This window comes from Ambystoma mexicanum, chromosome 9 (assembly GCF_040938575.1).
Source record: "Ambystoma mexicanum isolate Mex_15411 chromosome 9, UKY_AmexF1_1, whole genome shotgun sequence".
NCBI classification, from domain to species: domain Eukaryota; kingdom Metazoa; phylum Chordata; class Amphibia; order Caudata; family Ambystomatidae; genus Ambystoma; species Ambystoma mexicanum.
Window position 1 is genome coordinate 921,351,758 of NC_090931.1, and position 20,171 is coordinate 921,371,928.

Genomic DNA, 20,171 nt, shown 5'->3' on the forward strand with positions numbered 1-20,171 from the left:
GGGGTTGGCATATCACCTGAAACGGCCCCTTCTTATTTCTCGCTTTTATCTGCAAATGAAATAACCACAAGTGGTCTGCCAGTATTGTATAAGAGAGTAGAGACGAACCTTGAAGCCCGTGTGCGCGTGTGTCGCTCTCCTCTCGTGGTTTTAGTGCTCCCAAAATTAGCCTCGGCCGGGCCTTCTCGACAGGTGCGCAGTTTCGTAACGCGGGTCCCGCCTCCCCGCGCGCGGCTCCTTGCGGCAGCCAATCAGGGGCGCCGCAGGGCGGTGATGCGGTTCTGTCAGCAGATCTGTCGTATAAAGAGGCCAGGAGCCCTGGGGGCGCTTCTGAGCAGTGCGGGCATCCCAACCTTGCCTCGGGTGTAGGGATTGCATGGAGGGGAGCAAAGCTACACAGAGGCAACCGCTGTGTAGTTTTGTTTTCAGGGCAGGAGGCTCAACCATTCACACACTAGGATTGTCAAAAACCAAACGGATAAGGAGGTCGTTCCCCGAAATCACCAACTTGGGCGCAGCCCACCCTTTATAGGCGCTCTTGAAAAGGTCAGTACCGTTTTTAATTACAAAATTATCTTTTAAAAATATTACAAAGGGCTATTTTGTCGTGGTGCTGTATGCGACGCTGGGGAACTTCAGATATGTAACATAAACTTTTTACGAGTATAGAAATATTGTGTAAGGCAATTAATTAATATTTCCTGTACTTTTGTGACAATTGACATATATATATATATATGTATATATATATATATATATATACATATATATATATATGCATATATATAGTACGTAATAATTATATACATAAATATATATAGTACGTAAAATGATAAATATATATATATGTGTGTGTGTAAAAGTAAAATGAAAGCCTGCATGTATATAGAAGTGGCAGTGTAGCTTTACTTGTGATACTGCTACGAGCGAGCACATATATACGAGTGCTACTGGCATGTGTGTGGTACGCCTATTGAAAAGAGGATGTTGGAACAACATTCTAACATCATTTGTGCAAAGTTGGCCACACACAGGCCGCTTGCTTGAAATCTCTGCGTGTGGGGGGAATGCAGAAGGTTATCGCTCACCCGCCAGCTGGGCAGAGCCAATAATAGCCCTGACCGGGAGCATGTGACATCAGCTGAGCCGCCATGTCTTTTTAAGGCAATGGACTGCGGGGGTATCAGTTGACCCCCAGCCAGGGAACACTTGCTTGCTGTCAGTCAGATGAGGGGGGCCTTATTTTTAGACCAGGCCATATTGGAAGCCGCCACTTTAACCCTGAATAGACACAAAGGATTCACTGGCAAACTTTACAGTTCTAGAATGTTCAAATTCAGAAGCTTATTAATGTATATTATTGGTTCCCGAATATTGGAGAGATTGGACAACTTAGAAAAATAACTGAAACAACAAATAACTTTAAAATATAAGTGAGCATTTGAAAAAGCTACGTTGTAAATAAAAAACGTATCCATGCAGTTATACCTCACATACTTTATGTACACACACGTACACTATTAATTATCAAACTAACGTGTATGCACAGTTCATTTCTATTTAATTTATAGGCATATGTGCTGACCATGGTACTCCACAATTTGTCTACTTCAGTCAACTAACACAAATATGCAGTAGTTGCCCGAAGACGATGATGTACATACACCTAAACTTTCTCAAGAGGACACGCTAACCAGAACACGCTGAGAAAATACAATGTTATATGTCATTTCATCGCTAGGAAAAAACATCGAGGGGTACTCGATATTTTTTGGTAACCTAGTAAACACCTTTCCTGACATATTTTAGGACTGGTGCAATTATGTAAACAAACTCCAGTCCTAGAATATTTGGAGAAAGTGTTGGATAGTGGGTTAAAACGAATATCGAGTGCCCCTCGATGTTCTTTTCGGTGACGAAATCACCGGATACCCTATTTATTGAACTTGTCTGCACTTAGAGCATATGATGTAACTACTCCTTTAGAATGCAAAATTGAAGCTTGTTGACTTGTAAATTACTCCGTGTGGGCCATTTATCGGCCGTGGCCCCCATTCTGTTTCCCGCTGAAGGCCTGTTGGTTTATGGAAGTAAATTCCCACACAGAATGCGAGGGCGAGGCTTGCTGCTGCTGCTGACAGACTTGTTATGCCAGACACCGACAGCAGCGCCTCGCTCGGGAACAGGTGTAGATCCGGAGAACAGGGTTCCCCAGATCCGGCAACCTTAGGGTGACCAGATTTAAAAAGTAAAAAACTGGGACAGGGCAACTAACATAAAAGTAGGACTAACTCTTGAAAGTGGCTGTCAAGGCACTACACTTCAGTAGCGTTTGGAGGAGAGGGGGTTTACGTGTTACTGTTAAAATAAACACATTTTATAATCAATTTCTAACAAACCAACACTATCTTAATTTGTAAAATGCAGCATATTTTCTGTGCGAGCTATGCCTGCCAGCTAAGACCCACTACGAAAAACCGGGACCACTGCAGTTTCCAATGGGAACATAATCTTGAGAAAGGGAGACAGAGCAGCAAAAACCGGGACAGTCCCGGCGAAACCGGGACATCTGGTCACCCTAGGCAACCTGCCTGCGCTTCACACATTGTTCATGGACTCACTGTAACCAAACGGTGAACATAACACGAACTCGGAGCATTTAAAGGATTTCCTTCCGTGTGTCAGAGAAAGGAATGCAGCCCCGTCTCTGACACAACCACACGCTCACTTTGCAACCGCTTACCATGACGGGTGTGCATGTGTGATTATAATCACTCATTAAATAGTACAGCAGCCATTCTAGAATATTAAAACCAGGCCAACTGGGATTGGGGGAGAAATGAGAACCCAGTACACGATATTACATCAGCCGACGGCCCATGCTACTACCCATAAGGGCCTGGTGGGGCCATCCATGTGTGACACCTTAAGCCAGTCCTGATTTTTCAGTACACTGCATTTCGCATTCTGGGAATTGTAGTTTTACGGTTACCTGTGTTAAGTATGGGATCGCCAAGCTCGTCATGCAAAGTGATGTTGTGTAATAAGCCAGGTCTCGTGGAATGTGTCACACATAGAATGGGGCTTCTTGGCAGCTATGTAGGAACATATCAGAATTAAGTATTCTTCTCGGTCTTGCTTTCACAAGTCACACACACCCTGTTTTACAGGTGGCCCAGACACAAGCCCATTCTTTCTTGCTTGTATTAGGCCGACTGCTATAATTGGAGCTGGGGTTGCATTGCCTCCCTTTAATTGGCGGAAGGGAAATGAGGCGAGGGTACTCCGAGTCAAAGCAATCTATATAGTATCTGCATTGCTGTATGTCGCCTAAAGTATGTGTTGCCATGCGTTTTAATTTTTTCTGTGTTTTGCTTTCAGAGTGCCTATCAAGATGGCAGCGCAAGCACCAACGTTTATACAGCCGTTACAAAGCGTTGTAGCACTTGAGGGTAGTGCTGCAACCTTTGAGGCTCATATTAGTGGTAAGTTTGTTTATTTATTTTGTCATTTGTAAAGCGCCAAAACCCTGAGGCACCAGTGGATACTCTAAAATATTTTGTAATGCTTCACTGTTGTTGTTGATGCAAATGACCTCAGATTGTTGTAGGGCTCCTTGTTTACAGTTCAAAAAATTCAACATTGCTAGGTCACAGGCACAAGGCGATATGGCTGCCATCATTTGGGTTACCAGCGGACACAAAACCACACAGGCCTTTGGCGTGCTTTAGCAACCTAATGAATCCTCGGGGCTGTAGTTGAAGTCAAGCAAAGGCCTGAAACCATGGTGACGAGTAGTCCTCTGCTAACCCCACCCTTGCCCATACCCAGTGCAGAGCGCTGCTCTTATTTACCCATTGACTTCTGTTGGTGTGAGACATGTCTGCGGAAGGAGAGATTGAGAAGAAATGTAAGGCCTCATTGTGAGGCTATGCAGTAGGCCTCAGTGTGAGGCTATGCAGTAGGCCTCAGTGTGAGGGTATGCAGTAGGCCTCAGTGTGAGGGTATACACTAGGCCTCAGTGGGAGGGTATGCAGTAGGCCTCAGTGTGACGGTATGCAGTAGGCCTCAGTGTGAGGGTATGCAGAGGTCTCCTTTTCAAAGAAAAATGCTTGTGGTGTTGACTCAGGACGCAGACGCGTTCCATGCAAGCCGATGGGCTGATCCTTTTCAGCCTCACCTCTTTATCAGTTGTGACAAAGCCAGCACATTCTCGACGTTGGCATTTATGGAACCCAAGACCCCGAGCGTCAAGTTTAATTTTACCAGCTAGGCCGCATAAGCCCCTATCCCCCACCCAAGCATTCGACAGGCCGCGCCCTGAACCTGACTCATCGGCTAGTGATACCAGGCTCAACTCGACCTAAGAATAGAAGCCACCTCCGCGGAGTGATCCTGTGCGAATCCCCCAGTGTACCAGGCCCTTGGAGATACAGCCCGGACGTGCTTTTGCCCTGATAGGTGGCTATTATTAGCCAGACTTAAGTGCTGTGCGTACTTGTGTTAATGTCACGGATAACGGTTCCAACAACATGATGTCCAGCCACGATAGGTTCTCTAGAGACGATCAAGAAATCATTTTAAAGTATTTTATTTAAAGAAGATGGATCTGTGTCTTGCTACCCATTCTTGGTAGAGACATTGCCATTTAGTTGCCAATGACATGTCAATTTCTAGACGGATACCTATATATTTCTGCCGGTGTCTGAAATGCCTCACTTAGCATAGTGCCAAATTACAGACAGACATTTTCCATTTAATGTGGCGTGCGATAGGCCACATCCACCATTTTGGATGCTGCCCGAGCATTGAAAGCAGAATACATTTGGTTACATCTGTGGTCAGGGCCGGTCCTAGGATTTGCAGGGCCAAATGCGTCAAGTTAAGCGCGGGCCCCTTAAAAGGTTAAGTGCGGGCCCCTTAATTTGCATGGGATGGCATCACTGACAGTGGCATCACAGGAAGTGATGGTTACTTGCTTCAAATATAGTTCTTCATAATTTTAATATTGCCTTTTCACACAAAACCTTAGTTACTTTCCTTAGGGGGAGTCCTGCTGATGCTCTAAAGCAGCCAGTTTACAGTGTTATGCCACTTCATAGGCATGGTTCTACAAAGCTCAGTCTGTACCTACTTATTGTGGATTCTCCTGTAACACTGATTTGATTTGGTGTGTGTGGCACATCATGAGCCAGGTGTATGCAGTAGATGATGTTGCACCGGTCTGGGCAATAATACATGTTTAGTCCGCCTTACCAGAGATGTTCTGGCAAGTGTCTAAAAGAAACCCTGCATTACAGGCTCTTGTTTCTAGTAGCCAGTGGTCGAAGTGGGCGGGAGCGGTGCTCCTCTACTCGTTTTAATTAAGTGTTACAGTTCCTATACTTTTACTTTAAAAAAGAAACTGTTCCGGAATAGTTTCGTTTTAAAATAAAAGTATAGGAAGAAGTTGAAACTTGCACTTTCAGTGCACTGCACTGAAGAACGTTCCCCTAAACAGCAGGAGCATCTGTTTTGGGGTTTGTATTGTGCGTGGGAGGGGGCGCAGCGATGGGGTTTGTGGGGAGCGGTGCAGGCCAGTGAGGAACATAGTTCCACTACTTCTTTTCGTACATTTCGACCACTGCTAGTAGCTGCAATTATGATAGAGTCTATCACTCGACTCTTTCTTTGGGATCTAAAGAAATCCAATAACAAATATAGCTAAGAACATCTGTTGCAAATGGGGCACCTGTGTTACAGCAATCTATGCTTATAAAAAAATCATGCTGCCAATGAAGAGTTGACGAAATGTCCTAGTGTATTTGCAACAGCAACACTCACAAACTGGATTCTTGCACCCTCCTGATTCTGCTCCCTTGAAACCGCAGAAGCTGTTAATACAATGTCATGAATCAAGGTCCGAGAAAAGGAATAAGAGAGAAGACAAGCATTGGTAATGCCAACTGTTAGGGCTTTTGTGTAGGCATGGGAAAGGTACTTGCCAGGCACTGACGTATTGCTATTAACTGCCCACAGATGGTAGCAGGTGCAAAATGGCGTGGGTACATGGGCATCTAATGGCAGTACCTGGCAAATGCTTAATACTTATACACAAGCCAAAACTGTTGGCTTTGACAATGCTTGTTTTCAACAGGGCTTCAGTGAAGGACACGTAGAGTGCTTATGAATCGAGTGGCTGAAGCCAGACCTGGCTAAGAAATGTTTATTACATGAGTAGGTTGGTTTACAACTCAGAAGACTGCTTTGAAAAAAACACTGGCAGGCAATTCGAGTGCAAAGTTTGATGGCAAGGCTAGATTAAAGCGAGCTCAACAAGTTCCCGCTGGGGGGGTGTTTTGGGCGTGGAGGTGTGGGAACTGGGTGGGAATGTCCCTCCTTATATGCTATTTCTCCATATCTGTACTCTAATGCAATAGTTTCGACCTAATAGTCTGAACTAAAAATGGACACTGATAAAGAGTGTGGGAGAAAGACGAGGCTAGACATTCATTGGGACCAAGCACCATGGAAACCCTGGGACCATTTACTCGTAAGACCCATGTCTTCTGCCCACTTTGTATCCCCCAGAGTGCTAAAATAGGTGCTAATCCATGCATAGTTACAGATGGTTTTGACGCCCACTGCAGCACAATGGGTAGTTTTATAATCAGGCAGAGCCTTTTATTGTGCACCTTTCCCTATCTTTAAATTCTAATCATAGACCCTGATGGCTCTTCAAAAGGTATACATATTTGTTGCATAGACAGCTTTTAAAAACAGTCTTGAATAAATAAGCACTGATTCTAGTACCCATTATATGGCACTCATTTCATCAATCAAAGAAGGATGAAAGGCTAAGTCTGCCTGGTGGTTTGGACCTAAGATCATCCTTTTGCACTTAGATTTGTACAGCATTAACCCTCTGAGCTACACTACATAACTGGCAATAGATGGGGGTCACTCCTCGATCCTTTGGACAATCCTGGGATTGACTATCCAGTTTTCTGGCTTCCCCTTGGGATGGACATCTCACACACAGAACTGCCTGGTGTCCGGAATTTCCCTTAGGGTCCACACTGCTTCTGCGTTTGCTGGCAAGGCGAGGTAGTAACTGGCTCTGTGGCTGCTGTGACGTCACGAAAAAATCATGCCCGCAGTAGTGCAGGCAAACTGTTACATTGTTAAAGTCCCGCCGCCGGCGCCACCTGCCCGCTCATTTTGGGAGGCAAGCTTCTCTCTGCTGCAGAATGGGCCGCCTGTGCGAGTGCTCAAGTGCACTGAGCACAGACACGGTCCACGCTGCACCGTTCAACAGAGGGAGTTAACAGCACCCCTCTGTGCGGGGCCCCATGAGCGCGGGGTCAAGTGCAGCTGCACATACTGCGCATGCCCAGCGCCAGCCATGTCTCTGGCTCCCTGGGATAAAATCTCATTACACAAACATGGCTGCAGGCATGATGAAACAGACCCGGCCTCAACGCCACACTGCCTGGCAGACATACCCTACTCGGTGCCCATGCCAGAGACCTAGGTGCAACTTCTGTTCATGAAAGGGTCTGGAAGGCAGTAAAGTCCAACTGGCAGACATACGGTGACTTTTACCAAAGTATTGTGAGCAAATGATTACCCATGGTACTTTATATAACTGTCATCTGTCCTCCTGAGATTAGTTGCTGTAATTGACTGTTTGGGTGTAATGCTGGAAGAGCCCACAGTCTCTCACAAACTAACCCTCTTAGCATATTTGGTCTTTTTTTTATGGAAAGAAAAGATTGATAACTCCCAACACACTGGTGCACCTGCATGCCTTGAACCAAACATGCTAATTTACTTTACCAGTATTCTCGCATGGTTTTCAGCAGTGGCAACATGCATCTATTTATGCAATAGTTTGCAATTTACAGATACCAACCACCTAACACTTCTCTCTTTTATGATTTTTATGTGTCGTCCCCTGGTACAATAAACATGTACAGTCAGTTTTAACAAACACACTCAATAGCTCAGTGGCACATTATTTGCACTTAACAAAAGCATATAGTGCGTATTAATTTGCCAACTACATACATAATTCCCCAGAATCATTCTACTTTATCAGGCTAGATAGATGCTGTATCTTAAGATATGGTAAATAGATCACCTGATTACAGGCAAGGTCTGATATCACAATGTCTGCTGCGGTGCTGCGCACTGCCGCTAACCACCCTTTCTCGCTGACTAGATGTTAGTAGATGAAGGATGGGTGACAGAGTGGAGTGTGTGTGTATGTTAGCCAGGGTAGCTGCTGTGTGGCCACACATGTGGTGCACTGATGGAGCACTCAGCTACTGCTGGCATTTTCTCACTTTCAGTCAGTTTATGGTGGCTGGGAGCTCTGTGACTTTACCACTAGGATGGTCGACTGCACAACTAGAATGGCATGAACATTTTCTCCAAATGAAGGTTTCTAGGTGACAGGGCACTACAGGAGAAGGTCCAATGTTTGAAGGTGTGTGGCTGTGACAGATCTACCCAATGCTTCTCGCAGCATCACCTCCTCCTGTGCTTGCTACTAATGCGTAGCATACCTAGAAATGGTTAGTGGTCTTATAAGAAGCAGGCCTCCAGCATTCCGTTTCAGTATTGCTATGGATGAACTCCAAAGGACACAAAACTATACCACCCAGTCGGGTTTCCAGAAGGACTAATAAATAAGCTGATAATCTTCATTGAAATCCACTGGATGGGGCCATTTCTAATATATAGTAGCACATGGATCCCATTATTGACTGCCTCTCATCCATTGAAAATGCTTGGAATTAATTAAATAGCTACCAGTCTTGACCTCATTCTAAACTCGCTGACTTCAGCAACAGCCTGAGCGGTATCAGCAACTATTGTCTTCATCTTCCACAAAAAGGTAGTCTCTAAACAATCTAAAGCAGATTTCTTGAAACCGTTTTCTTCGTTTTAGTTGGAAAATCCACAGAAGATCAATGGCAGAATATCTCCCAGCAAGAAAATAAAGAAATAAGCCTATCTGAAAGGAAAAATACGGAACAAAACAGAAACAAAAAAGCATTGGGCGCATTCCGAGTTTGGCAGAGCTGTAAAAAAGTGGTGATAATGGAATTATAGCCACTTTTACTGCTCTGCCAAATCCCCAGTTTGGACTTGAAGTAGAGGATTTACCTCCAGCATCAGCCTCCATTCTACTGCCAAAAAAATAGGGACAATCAACACAATTATTGCCCGACGAAATACCACCAGTAGTAATTCTGCCAAAATCCCCAAAGAATCCTATGGACTTATAAAAAAGGGGTGATTTACTGCCACTGGGGCGAAGTGGCAGTAATTCCGTTTGGTGTTAGTTTGGCAGTAATTCTACCAAACTACCGCCAAACTAGGAATGAACCCCATTATAGTGGAAAAGCCAGTGTACATGGGCTAATGTGTGTAAAGGAAGAAATGTTCAGAGTGTAAATATATCATGTGTTGTATTTTGACATAATTTATGTTAATAGAAAAAAAAACAATTTGTAAAAGATCTTGCTCCTTTTACGTGGCAGTGTAGTAACCTGAAACAAAATCTCACAGAACTCATTGAAAGTTCAACATAGTACATACATCCAATTGTAGAATTCACTCCTCATTGTCTTGGATTCCACTAGCGGGTTTTGGACTCAAATATATAATGCTGAGGGGTCTGAGAGTAATACAATTCATGTGCAGCATGATTCGAAGTAGAAATGAGATCATACAGTAAATTGTAGTCAAATAAAATGTAAAACATAGATGAAGAATATTATTTATATAATAATACATACCAAGAAATATTACATAGGTTATTTATTTTGTTAGAGAAATAGTGCTTAATCAACTGAATTTCTGTTTATGTTTTAAAAAAATGTATATATTTTCTTAGGGCAACGTGAAGTATGCCTAAGGCAACAGGTCCCTCTAGTGGTGATAACATGAAATAGACATTTTGTTTGCCTGGAAGATGAACTTGATGTCTTATTGTTGTATGCGTAAGGCAACAGTTCCCTCTAGCAGTGATAAGAGGTTAAGCGGGCTGGACGGCTTCGGACAAACATACATCTGGCCTTTTATTATTTATTATGATATTGTAATTGATTTCACCACAGAGTAGTACAATCCCTACAGACTTTTTGAAGCATCATTATTGCTTTGGATATTTGTCCTTTCCCAATTTACAGCCGCTGATTTAGCCTTGTGCCATAACTTGTGAGCAGGCTGTTATCATGAAATAAAGGCCCCTCCCAAGGTCTGTAAGACTTCATTAACTATGAATTTTCTAAAAATGTAACTGGACCGAAATCCTCATTGTTGCTTCCAAAGACATGTCCCCATATCGCCACCTGAAACTTGAACATTCCTGTTCAACTTAAAGTGACATCTCTGGACATGGTATTGAACTCTTTTGTCTATAGACTTCCAAGTTTCCAATGGCTCACATACTGTAAATTCTTATGTAATGTTGTCAAAACAGAGACCCTTACTATCAGAATATCATTTGGCAATTATAGCTCTCTATATTATTTGTGGAAAGCTGGACTACTGCAACTCAGTGTATCTTGGAGTCGCTCAGCAAATCCTTCAGCGTCTGCAGTTTATTTTGAACGCAGCTGCCATAATTGTGACTTGCATCCCAAAGAATGGCCTGATCACGCCTGTCCTCAGCAACTTGCCTCGAGTCACTGTGAGGGCCCGGATAACCTATCAAATTCTTACAAAAAGAGGTCAGGGCAGCCCTCTGCAAGAAAGAACATGGCATGATAACCTGTTCTGTGGGAATGTGACCACTCATAGTCCGAAGCCACATGTTTTAGCTCACTACCTTTCATAAAGGAAGAAAATTAATTTGCTTATCAGTCTTTGTCCCACCCACTTGAGCAGCACAGCACCAAAATGCTATGACAATCCTCCTTTGAACAAGAGTACCAACAGCAACCCCAGACACGTGTTTCGGCCTAGTCAGGCCTCTGAGCAAAGTGAGCCATGGGGCCCACATCTGGATAACCTTAGGTAAGTTAGGGTGACCAACTCCAAGTTCCTTTACATGCAAAAAGAGGTCAGGTTGCCCCTCTGTAAGAAAGAACACGGCATGATAACCTGTTCTGTGGGGATTCCAATTCTTACCCTGACACATAGAGCACCCTACATTTAGGATCCTCAGGATCTGACAAACTGACTTCAATGGAACACTTCCTGTCTGCCCCCAATGGGCCAAGACTTGCTTCAACCTGGCAACCCTACAACTCTAGTTTTCTAAGGCAATGGACAAATCCTTGGTGGTTCTAGGTGCCAGGCAATGGAATGCCCTTTCTGAAGAACTGAGACCGACGATAGATCTTCTATCGTTCTTGGAAGAAGATTAAGACCCTTTCCTCTGACTTGGTCTTTCTCTGCTAATAGGATTGTTTTCCCTATTTGGAGGGTAGCCCATGTTTCCTCCCTCAGCTAGTGTTTTTATTTCTAGCAGGACAGTGCATTGACAAGCTAGGGTGGCTTTCTCTATACAAATCCCAAAATGGAAAAGGTTATACTATTCAGTGGGTCAACAAGCCACGCCCTAGCATTGTCTAGCTACTTGAACAAAATCATCTGAACACTATCGTCCTTAATTTTGTAAAGCGGACCGAAGGTACTATGCAGCATAGACAAGCAGCTATAAAAAAGACAATGCATGCTGAAGTTCCTCTTCTAAAGATGCAGCATTATCTTATATGTCCCAAATCCGGCTCATACATAGGTTCATTAACCTCTTTATCAGTTGCACCAGATATAATGAGGGACTATATTGTATAATTAATATGATATGTTATGTTATCCTGCATTTGCATGGCGCCTTCTGCCATAGGTTATGGTGTCGAAGTGCTTTGCATGTCAGAGAGGCAAAGGGGGAGTATGATACAACATGCAGTAGTGGTAGGGTGGAGCAAAGACAGGTAGATAGATTGGACGGAGGATAGATGCCATGCTCAGAAAGGCATGAGAAGGAAAAGGGGCAAGAGCTATGTCTACAATTGGACCAAATTTATTGTGGGACTCAACTTTATTCTGTGGTGCGCAGCATCGACAGGAGAAATAGTGTTCGCCTTGCCAGGAGGTATGTCTAGAATGTAATCAGCTCATGGTGAGCCTGGGCATGTTGAAGCCATGCCCAAGAAAACACAGCCAGCAAAGCCCTTCTACATATTCCATTAAGCCCCCCAAAACATTTAGGGGGGGTTGTAAGTAGAAATCTGAATGTTTCAAGTTTGCAAAAGCTCCCTAAAAACTGAACAAAACCACATCAGGTTCTTTTTCCTCATTTATGTCACGGTAACAACAAGGATGTTTGCATACGTGAGCAAAACCCTGTGCTTTTGCTTCTGGACAAAGTGCTTAGGGATACAAAGACTTTCCTTGTCTCAGCAGTGGTCTGACTTGTGAACGGTCCACAGTGTCATGGTGAGGCTGGGCAGGTTGAAACCATGCCCAAGAGAACACAGCAGGCAAAGCCATTTTACTTACTCACCCAAGCCCTGAACAGCCAGGAATGGCCAGGTTCTATAGCTGGGAAAGCTGTAAGGAAATAAGGGCACATTTAACTAAGGGGCGGATTTCGAGCACAGATATGCCTGTTGCCAGAGGCATGTCGGGATGACCCTCATTTCTCCACATGTACAAGTGCATCCCATTTGTGAATTCGGAATGCACTTTCAAGTGCACAGAATGCCACTGATGTGCACAAAGGGGTTAGAAGGGGCATCTGAATGTGTGCCTACAAAATGTGCTCATTCAGATGTTCTTTGAGGATGGACCTGCTCTTTGTTTGGTGCAAGTGATGAGATACACTAGCCGCTCGTCACTTGCACAAAAATAAGTTTTGATAATCTGGCCCAAAGAGTTTGGAAAATCACTAATTTCCTCCAGTCAAATGTGAGTTGTAAGCTAGGGATAAAAAATGTTCCTAACACCGATGCCCCCTGCCCCGAATCCCCCAGTCACATCTCCTTTAGTAAGGGGGATACTGGAGATACGAGTATGCAGAAATGCCTGTGCCAAAATAGAGGAAGGACTCTTTTGAAATAATGTCTGTGACCGGACTGATTCACAGAATTGATTCCCAGTAGTTATTCATCTAATAAAGATGAAGCTAGTTAAGACTGCACATACCAGTGAATGTGCCACAGACTCCACATCATTTGAGACTGTCCCATCACGCAGGATTGTCTGGAGAACTACATCCTTAGGAAATGTGAACGTTAAAACAAATTGAAACCAAAATGTGATGGTCAGGTTCATTTGGTCTAGCAAATGACAATCAGCGCTTTGACAGATGTACTTTGGAATTTACTGGTGAGGGGCCATGAGCATCATTTCCTGGAGGCTTCATTGATTTGAAGGAGGCTGTGCATCTAGGCCTCAAGAATACTGCAAGAGAAACACAGTCAATGCTTAACCTTCAATCAGAAAGGAACAATGGTGACTTTTCCCTGAAAAACGGGAACATTGGAGATAGCAATGCTGACCTGGTTTACTTGAACCCAATAGGCCTTCGATATTAGTAACAGACACGGGGAAGGCATTCATCGATCTGCTTATTGCTTTGTTGGTTCACTGATGAATAGATTTACTGAGATATTTGTTGTGCACACCCTATGAACTCAGTCTCTTCCAGGTGCACCAGGCTAGGGCTGGGGTGCCATTCGTGTTACTATGGCTGTTTCTGGGCAAGAGTACCTTCCTAGCACCACACAGAAAATATATGAGATGGTTCTCAATTTATTTGCTTGGTGTCTGAAGTTGAACTCCATGAATGGAGAGGCACCTATGGTCTTGCAAAAATGGTTGGCTGATGGGCCTGTTAGCAGGAAGGCTGGTTTGAAGAGGTTGTCGAGTGTGTATGTCTGGAACTAGTTGTGTAGATGAAGTGGCAGTTTGGTTCTTTAGCGTGATTGCCATAGTAAGGGAATGTGTCATCCTTTATGTCTCTCTTGCTGATTGTTCAGACTTCTCATCTGATCAGAGTGCCACCACAGTTCTGAATCGTTTGCTATATGCCCTTTTTTTCTACAAGACAGTGGTATGTTATTTTGGCATTGTTTTGAACGGATAAGCGCAGAGAATGTAGATGCTTTGACGTTAGATAGTATGTAAGCTGATGTGCGAGAAACCAATGGCCAAGTTTAGTTGCATTTTGAGCATAAGATTAATTTCTAACCCAGTACAGAACAATTCAACAATTCATCATGCAGTGGCCAGGGTTTGGACGAGGTCATATATATATTACAGATGGTATATTTAAAACTCCTATTCCTAACCACCATGTTAGGGTGTCTGGCATGGTGGTTGGGAATAGGAGTATGGGTTTGGGAGAAATGTGTATTAGCCAGGTTGGTGCTATGCATTGTTACTTCTTCCAGACATCTAATAAGTTTATCTATGATATTTAGAGCCTTTGAACATTTGAAAAATGGCAGTCTGTCTGCAGACTCTGTGGGAGATGTTTTAAAGAACTGGAGATTGTTGGGCTCCATCGAGGATCATCAGTGTTTTCATTCATATGTTATAAAATGTTTCCTGCATTTAATGTACCAGGGTATTATCACTGTGGTACTCGATGCAATTCCAAAATGGGTGACAATTGTTCTAGTATGTACAATGATAGAACCGAGTATGCCAATTATGAACATGTTCTCCTCTTCATTGTGTCTATCTGAGAAAACAAATGTCATGATAGCAATCCGAGTTCCGTGAACTGGGGCAGGTGGTTTATTGGTTTACTTCACCTGTAGAAAAGCAATTGATACTTTACCACTGAGCAAACTAATGTGACTAGAACTAAACGTTTACTGGGATGCAGATATTATTTTTTGACTTAAGAGTTGACGTACATATTTCTGGCACCATAATTATGTGCTGCGCATTTCTGGTGGATTTGGACATCCTATTTTGGAGTGATAAATAATGCAAAATGATCATGTAGTACATTTACTCTGTCACATGTTTATGCAAATGTTTGTGTGGAAGGTGGCTGGACCTTTTACCCTAAAACTTTCCAAAAACAAATGTCAAGATGCTGGCTGGCTGAGACTGACTCTGTCTTGGCATGTCTGCTTTTGAATTGCTATTAGAATGTTGCAGCTGTTTCATGCTTACCTTTCATAACCGAAATAACCACCACTAGCTGTTCCCGGCATAACATATGCCATTCTATCATGTTGTAAAGGTCATTATTGGTCAGTATTTCATAGGGTCACTTCTGTCCCCCTTCTTAACTATCAGAATCACCACTGATCACTTCCAGGAAGGGGCGTAGGTCCCTGTGATTTATTAATTGTCATTGAAAAGGCAAAATGTATAGGAAACTTCCTTCTTTTGAATTTGAAAGACATATTTGTATCAGATGGAATGAGACGTATGCACGGGATAAGAACAGTATCTAAGTTTAATCCATCGATTACACAGGCCTCTATGATCTGTCTTTGTAGACTCATCATTGTAAACTTTGTTCCATTGCAGAGTCCCCGTGATGGCATAAGATTGCATAGTAGAATATTTACAGCACCTACTTTCAGTTTTAGCTCATGAGGAGGCATTCGTCCTACAGCGTTTTGCTCTTTAGAGACTGAAACATTGAGTGGGGGTGGAAAGAAGTTACTTGAAATTATTCCGAGTGTTTGTGATAGTGGAAGGTGAAGGTGACCACGTAGAACCATGCTCATTCTGTTTGTTAAAATGATAGCTGTTGTTGAAGTGGAGGGCCACACAGTGGTACACTTTGCCATTTGGACAGCAGAGGGCACCTAACACTGATAAATTGCTTTGTTAAAATGATAGCTGCTGTTGTGGTGGAAAGGCACACAGAGTTGCACATTGCCATTTGGACAGCTGAGGGCAACTTAACACTGATAAATTGCATCATCCGTTTACAGAAACATACCCAAGCATTTTATATATATATGTAGAGAGAGAGAGAGAGAGAGATCTTTATTAATTATTAAATGGGTAGCCAAGCTTGTAAAGTGCAAGTGTGCAGCTAGTAATAGAACTAAGCTGTTGAACAGGACCCAGCTACCTGAACTGGCAGAATACTGGAGCCCACTATTTGAGAATAGATACCCTTCCTATGTACAGAGTATACAGTACTTGGGTGAACTGGTCATTTCCAGATGCTAAATGGGGACAGTGTGGAGGACAACATCACCTTACCAAGTGATACCCAAATAACCCCATGTCACAGCACACTAGCTAAAGTATTCTTGGGACCCACATGTGCAAGAGGGTGCATGGGTACATAGTAGCTTTCATGATTTCAGGTTTTGTGTACAAGGTTTGGTCATTGTAAGATAATTGTTAAGTTCACTGAATAAGCAGCTCATTTTAAATGTCCATAATTCCCCTTCCTTCTCCATCATCAGAGTTATGCATGTATGCAGGTTTCAGATAGTTTTAGGTCCTCAGATCACACATAACATTTTGAATTCTCATTGCTCTCTGGCTGCAGGGGTTGATCTAAAGGGTCCCATAGATATAGTATCATCAAGACCATGACTCCTGTAGATGGTGTACATTATGCCATTGTTTAACAGCCTACTTGGAGCATTCATTCATCTTTCTTGGTGACTGATTGAAGCTGCTCAAGGACACCACTAGGTATTCTTGATGATTCTGTATTGAGTTTGTATTATTTAGAAATCGTGCTCTGATAAGAATCACATACAATGGTACCAACAGTTTCCAGAGGTCATCCCATGATTGGGCAGAATAATTGGACAGTGGACCTTGAGCAAGGTGATGATAGATCCAAGTTGCCTTACAGGGAGGACTAAGGTAAGGAATAGGCAGAATTGAGTGGGGTGAGAATGTGCCTAGATATTGAGAGTGCCCCTTCAATGTGTATGAGGTGGAGCTTGAGGGCCTCCTCGAATTACTGTGTGTTAGTAATGCTTTTGATGTCCAGGATTAGCGAATTCCAGTGGGATGGGTGGAGTGGGATGGTACACAGAGCAGTAGTGATATGGAGCACACTGTGTGCAAGGAACAGAGAGATAATGCAGGGTGCATGTAGGAGAGGAATGGGATTTACGAGAGGCCAGGGAGGGAGTACTTGAACGCATTTGACGTCTAGTAGCAGGAGTTTGAAGGGGGACTGGTTGTGCATGGAGAGGTAACTGACGTGGAGGCAGGAGATTGAAGGCAGTGCAAGTGGCAATGTGCACATTTTTGTAAGTGAGGAAAAGGAGAAACGATGGAGACCGAACAGGAGGCTGAAGAAGTAGTCGTTCTAACTGAGTACCAGAGTGGAGGTCAGAGTTTTGTTGGAGTGGTAAGTGAGTAAAGGGTGGTGAAGCTTCCAGTTAAGCTGATTGATAGTTGCAGCGGAGGTGGCAGAGGTCATGAAATGTTGGCTATTAAATTAGCTGTCAAAGAGGATCCCAAGATCATGAGCTTTGGAGTAGAAACCGTGGATTTCAGTGGAAGAAATCGTGAGAATAAGAGGAGTAGCGGTGGAACATTGTGGGCTGGGAGTTGGGCTACTTCCTTCTTAAAGAAGTTTAGTTTATGACATATAAGTGGCACCAAGTGATGGGTAGCTGAGAGACCCCTAGAGATCTTCAACAAGAGTTCAGGGGTGCAGGCAGGAAAGGATAAGAAACTGTATGTGTCATCTTCGAACAGGTGATAGGAGAATCCAAAGGAGGTGATGAGTTTGCCCTGGTAGGCGATGGAAAGCCTAATGAGAAGTGGGCTGAGGGCAGATGCATGAAGGACACCCTGCAGGGCAGGGTGGGGTTTTAAGTATCCATTTTCCAAGAGATGAAGAATGGCCAATCTAAGAACTAGGCATTGTACAGGCAAGAGCAGTATTGTGTCTCCTAAGACTAGAGAGGGTTAGAAGGAGATCAAGTAGGATAATCATGCAAGAGAATGTGTTGTGCTGTGCAGAGGTAAGAATGTTGGAGATATGAGTTTGGTCCTTTTTAGTGGAGTGACCGAGAAGAACCCAGATTGGAGAGGTCAGAAAGTTTGTTAGCATCCAACTAGTGAGTGATAGTGTAGAAGATCTCCCACTTCTGGATTTTAAAGTGTAAGGGCAGACGTTAGATATGCTGACATTTGGCAGGGCCATTTGGATTGGCAGTGGGTTATTTAAATATGTGGAGAACTGTGACTACTTTGTAGCAGGCAGGCAGGAATCTGCTGCAGAAACAGAGTTTAAAGGGTGAAGACAAATAAGAGCAGGTTAATGGCCGAAGTTCTTTGATGACTTGTGTAGCAAAGAGGCCCACGTCAACCACGATGGGTTGGCTTTCTAGAGAATGGGAACCAACTCGGTGGGGGAGGTTCGAGTGTAGACAGGATGGGGTGAAGGTGGGAGGTGGAGGATTGATGGGCTATTGGAAGGGAAGGAGAGGGGAGTAGTGATGAGTGAATCACAATTACTGACAGTCTCACTCCTTCCCCAGGGAGACATTTATGTTGTTCATTTCCCGCCATTGCCCATGTTGCGCTTGCCTGTGTCCCAGCACCGTTATTACTGTGCCAGCATCCCGTTTGGTAAAAACCAGCACTTATTTCATTGCATCAGAACTTTATACTGTGACAGCTCCTCACCCAGTGCTCCAAAACTTCATTCACTACCCATCACCTCTTCCATAGTCCCTTTCATTCTTTTTTTTTTGCCTCAGAAACTATCATTATCCGTCACAACTTTTAAAGATACAACACATCTTCCCTCAACGTATCATTTCTTTTAATACAACAGCAACTCTCCCATTTCTTCAAAAACGCATGAACTCTCCTATCTCCTTGTGCCCCCATCAATAGCTACTTATTCCTGTACTATTCACCCCTTTCAAGATTTCACTTTCGCCTTAATGTCTTCAGTGACTCGTTTCATGTCTTTCCTTGCCTGGCACCTCCTTCCTGACCCAGCAGTGCTGCCTGTTGTGTCTTAACAGCTCTTTCATTGCTACTTCTCGTCATCGTCCAGTGAACATTTACATTGTTGCAGAACCCTTTTCATTGTCCATTGACTAGCTGACAGTCATCGGCATGTCCATCGCCCAGTTGTACTGTAAATGCATGCATATACTTGGCACAATGCAATAATCATTCAGTAAACATTGCTCATGCACCTCTTTCATTTGCACAGCATTACCCTAGCTTTATTTCATTAGCACGTCATTCTCCAATTGTTCAACGCCTCCTGTATTGTTCGTTGTCCTTTTTAAGTGTCGGAGCTGTCAGTCCCTCAGCACCTCCTTTACTCCCCATGCATCTCTCTTATTGGCTCAGAATTACCCCCGCCTCTCCTTTATAATGAGAACACCAACTACATTGTCCCAAATGGGCTCTCTCTGCTCCAGTGCCAACTTGTTGTGCCTAATGTCTTTTTTTTCTGCTATACCACCCCTTTGACTCCAGGTACAACTTCGATTTCTCCGGGTCGACATTTATTGTGCAACCACTACGTTGATTTGCCCAACGCCTCCTTGACTGACTTATTTACTGCTTAATTTCTATAGAACAGTCTTGAGGCAAATGTAATTTCGCTACATTCTTTCCTACTGCCTCAGCCCCTGTTTCCTTGTCTATGTAACTTTCTTGTCCCTTTCCACCAGCTATGCTTACATGAGGCTGTGAGAAACAACCCCCATAGTCCCCTGCCACACACACACACACACGCACGCACGCACGCACACATATTCTAGTAGCATGGGGCATGTCCGTGCCTTCACCTTCTCTGAATTGGCAAGCTATGTTCCCTTTTTCCACCTACTTCTTCCACCTGGTACTGCACCACATACAAAGGAAGGGGACAGTACAAGCCATATCAGCTTGAGACTTTGAATAAAAAGCAAAAAGAATGCCTCGGATAAAATTACAAAATGAACTCAAAACGCCTCACAGTTCTAAATCTCTCCCCTCCACCTCTCTCTCGGCTGCAACACGCACATTCTTTGTTTGCCAACGAGCTATGGCGATACATCATTGAGCACACTAAATCTAAACACAGAACGAGTAAACCTCCAACGCGCCTTGGCCTCCCAAACGGGAATTCAGTCACATGCAGTAGAAAATAAAGGGGGAAGGGCTCTATTGGCCCAAAGGTGCACGATGCAGACGCACGAATATGGCTATCTGCACTTCTGCAAAAGTAGTAACATTAGCAAACCCCCTAATTCACAGAG

At 43.7% G+C, this 20,171-nt stretch overlaps 1 protein-coding gene across 1 annotated transcript in view; it reads left to right on the forward strand.

Annotated features, from left to right (window-relative positions):
• The first annotated feature begins 332 nt into the window (after positions 1–332).
• Positions 333–20,171, forward strand: part of TTN (titin) — a 364,996-nt gene continuing 345,157 nt past the window's right edge. The window contains exons 1-2 of the mRNA XM_069616101.1: positions 333–546; positions 3,382–3,485. Of these exons, the coding sequence (XP_069472202.1) occupies positions 3,395–3,485 (91 nt within the window). The 5' untranslated portion in view covers positions 333–546; positions 3,382–3,394. The remainder of the gene's footprint in view (positions 547–3,381; positions 3,486–20,171) is intronic.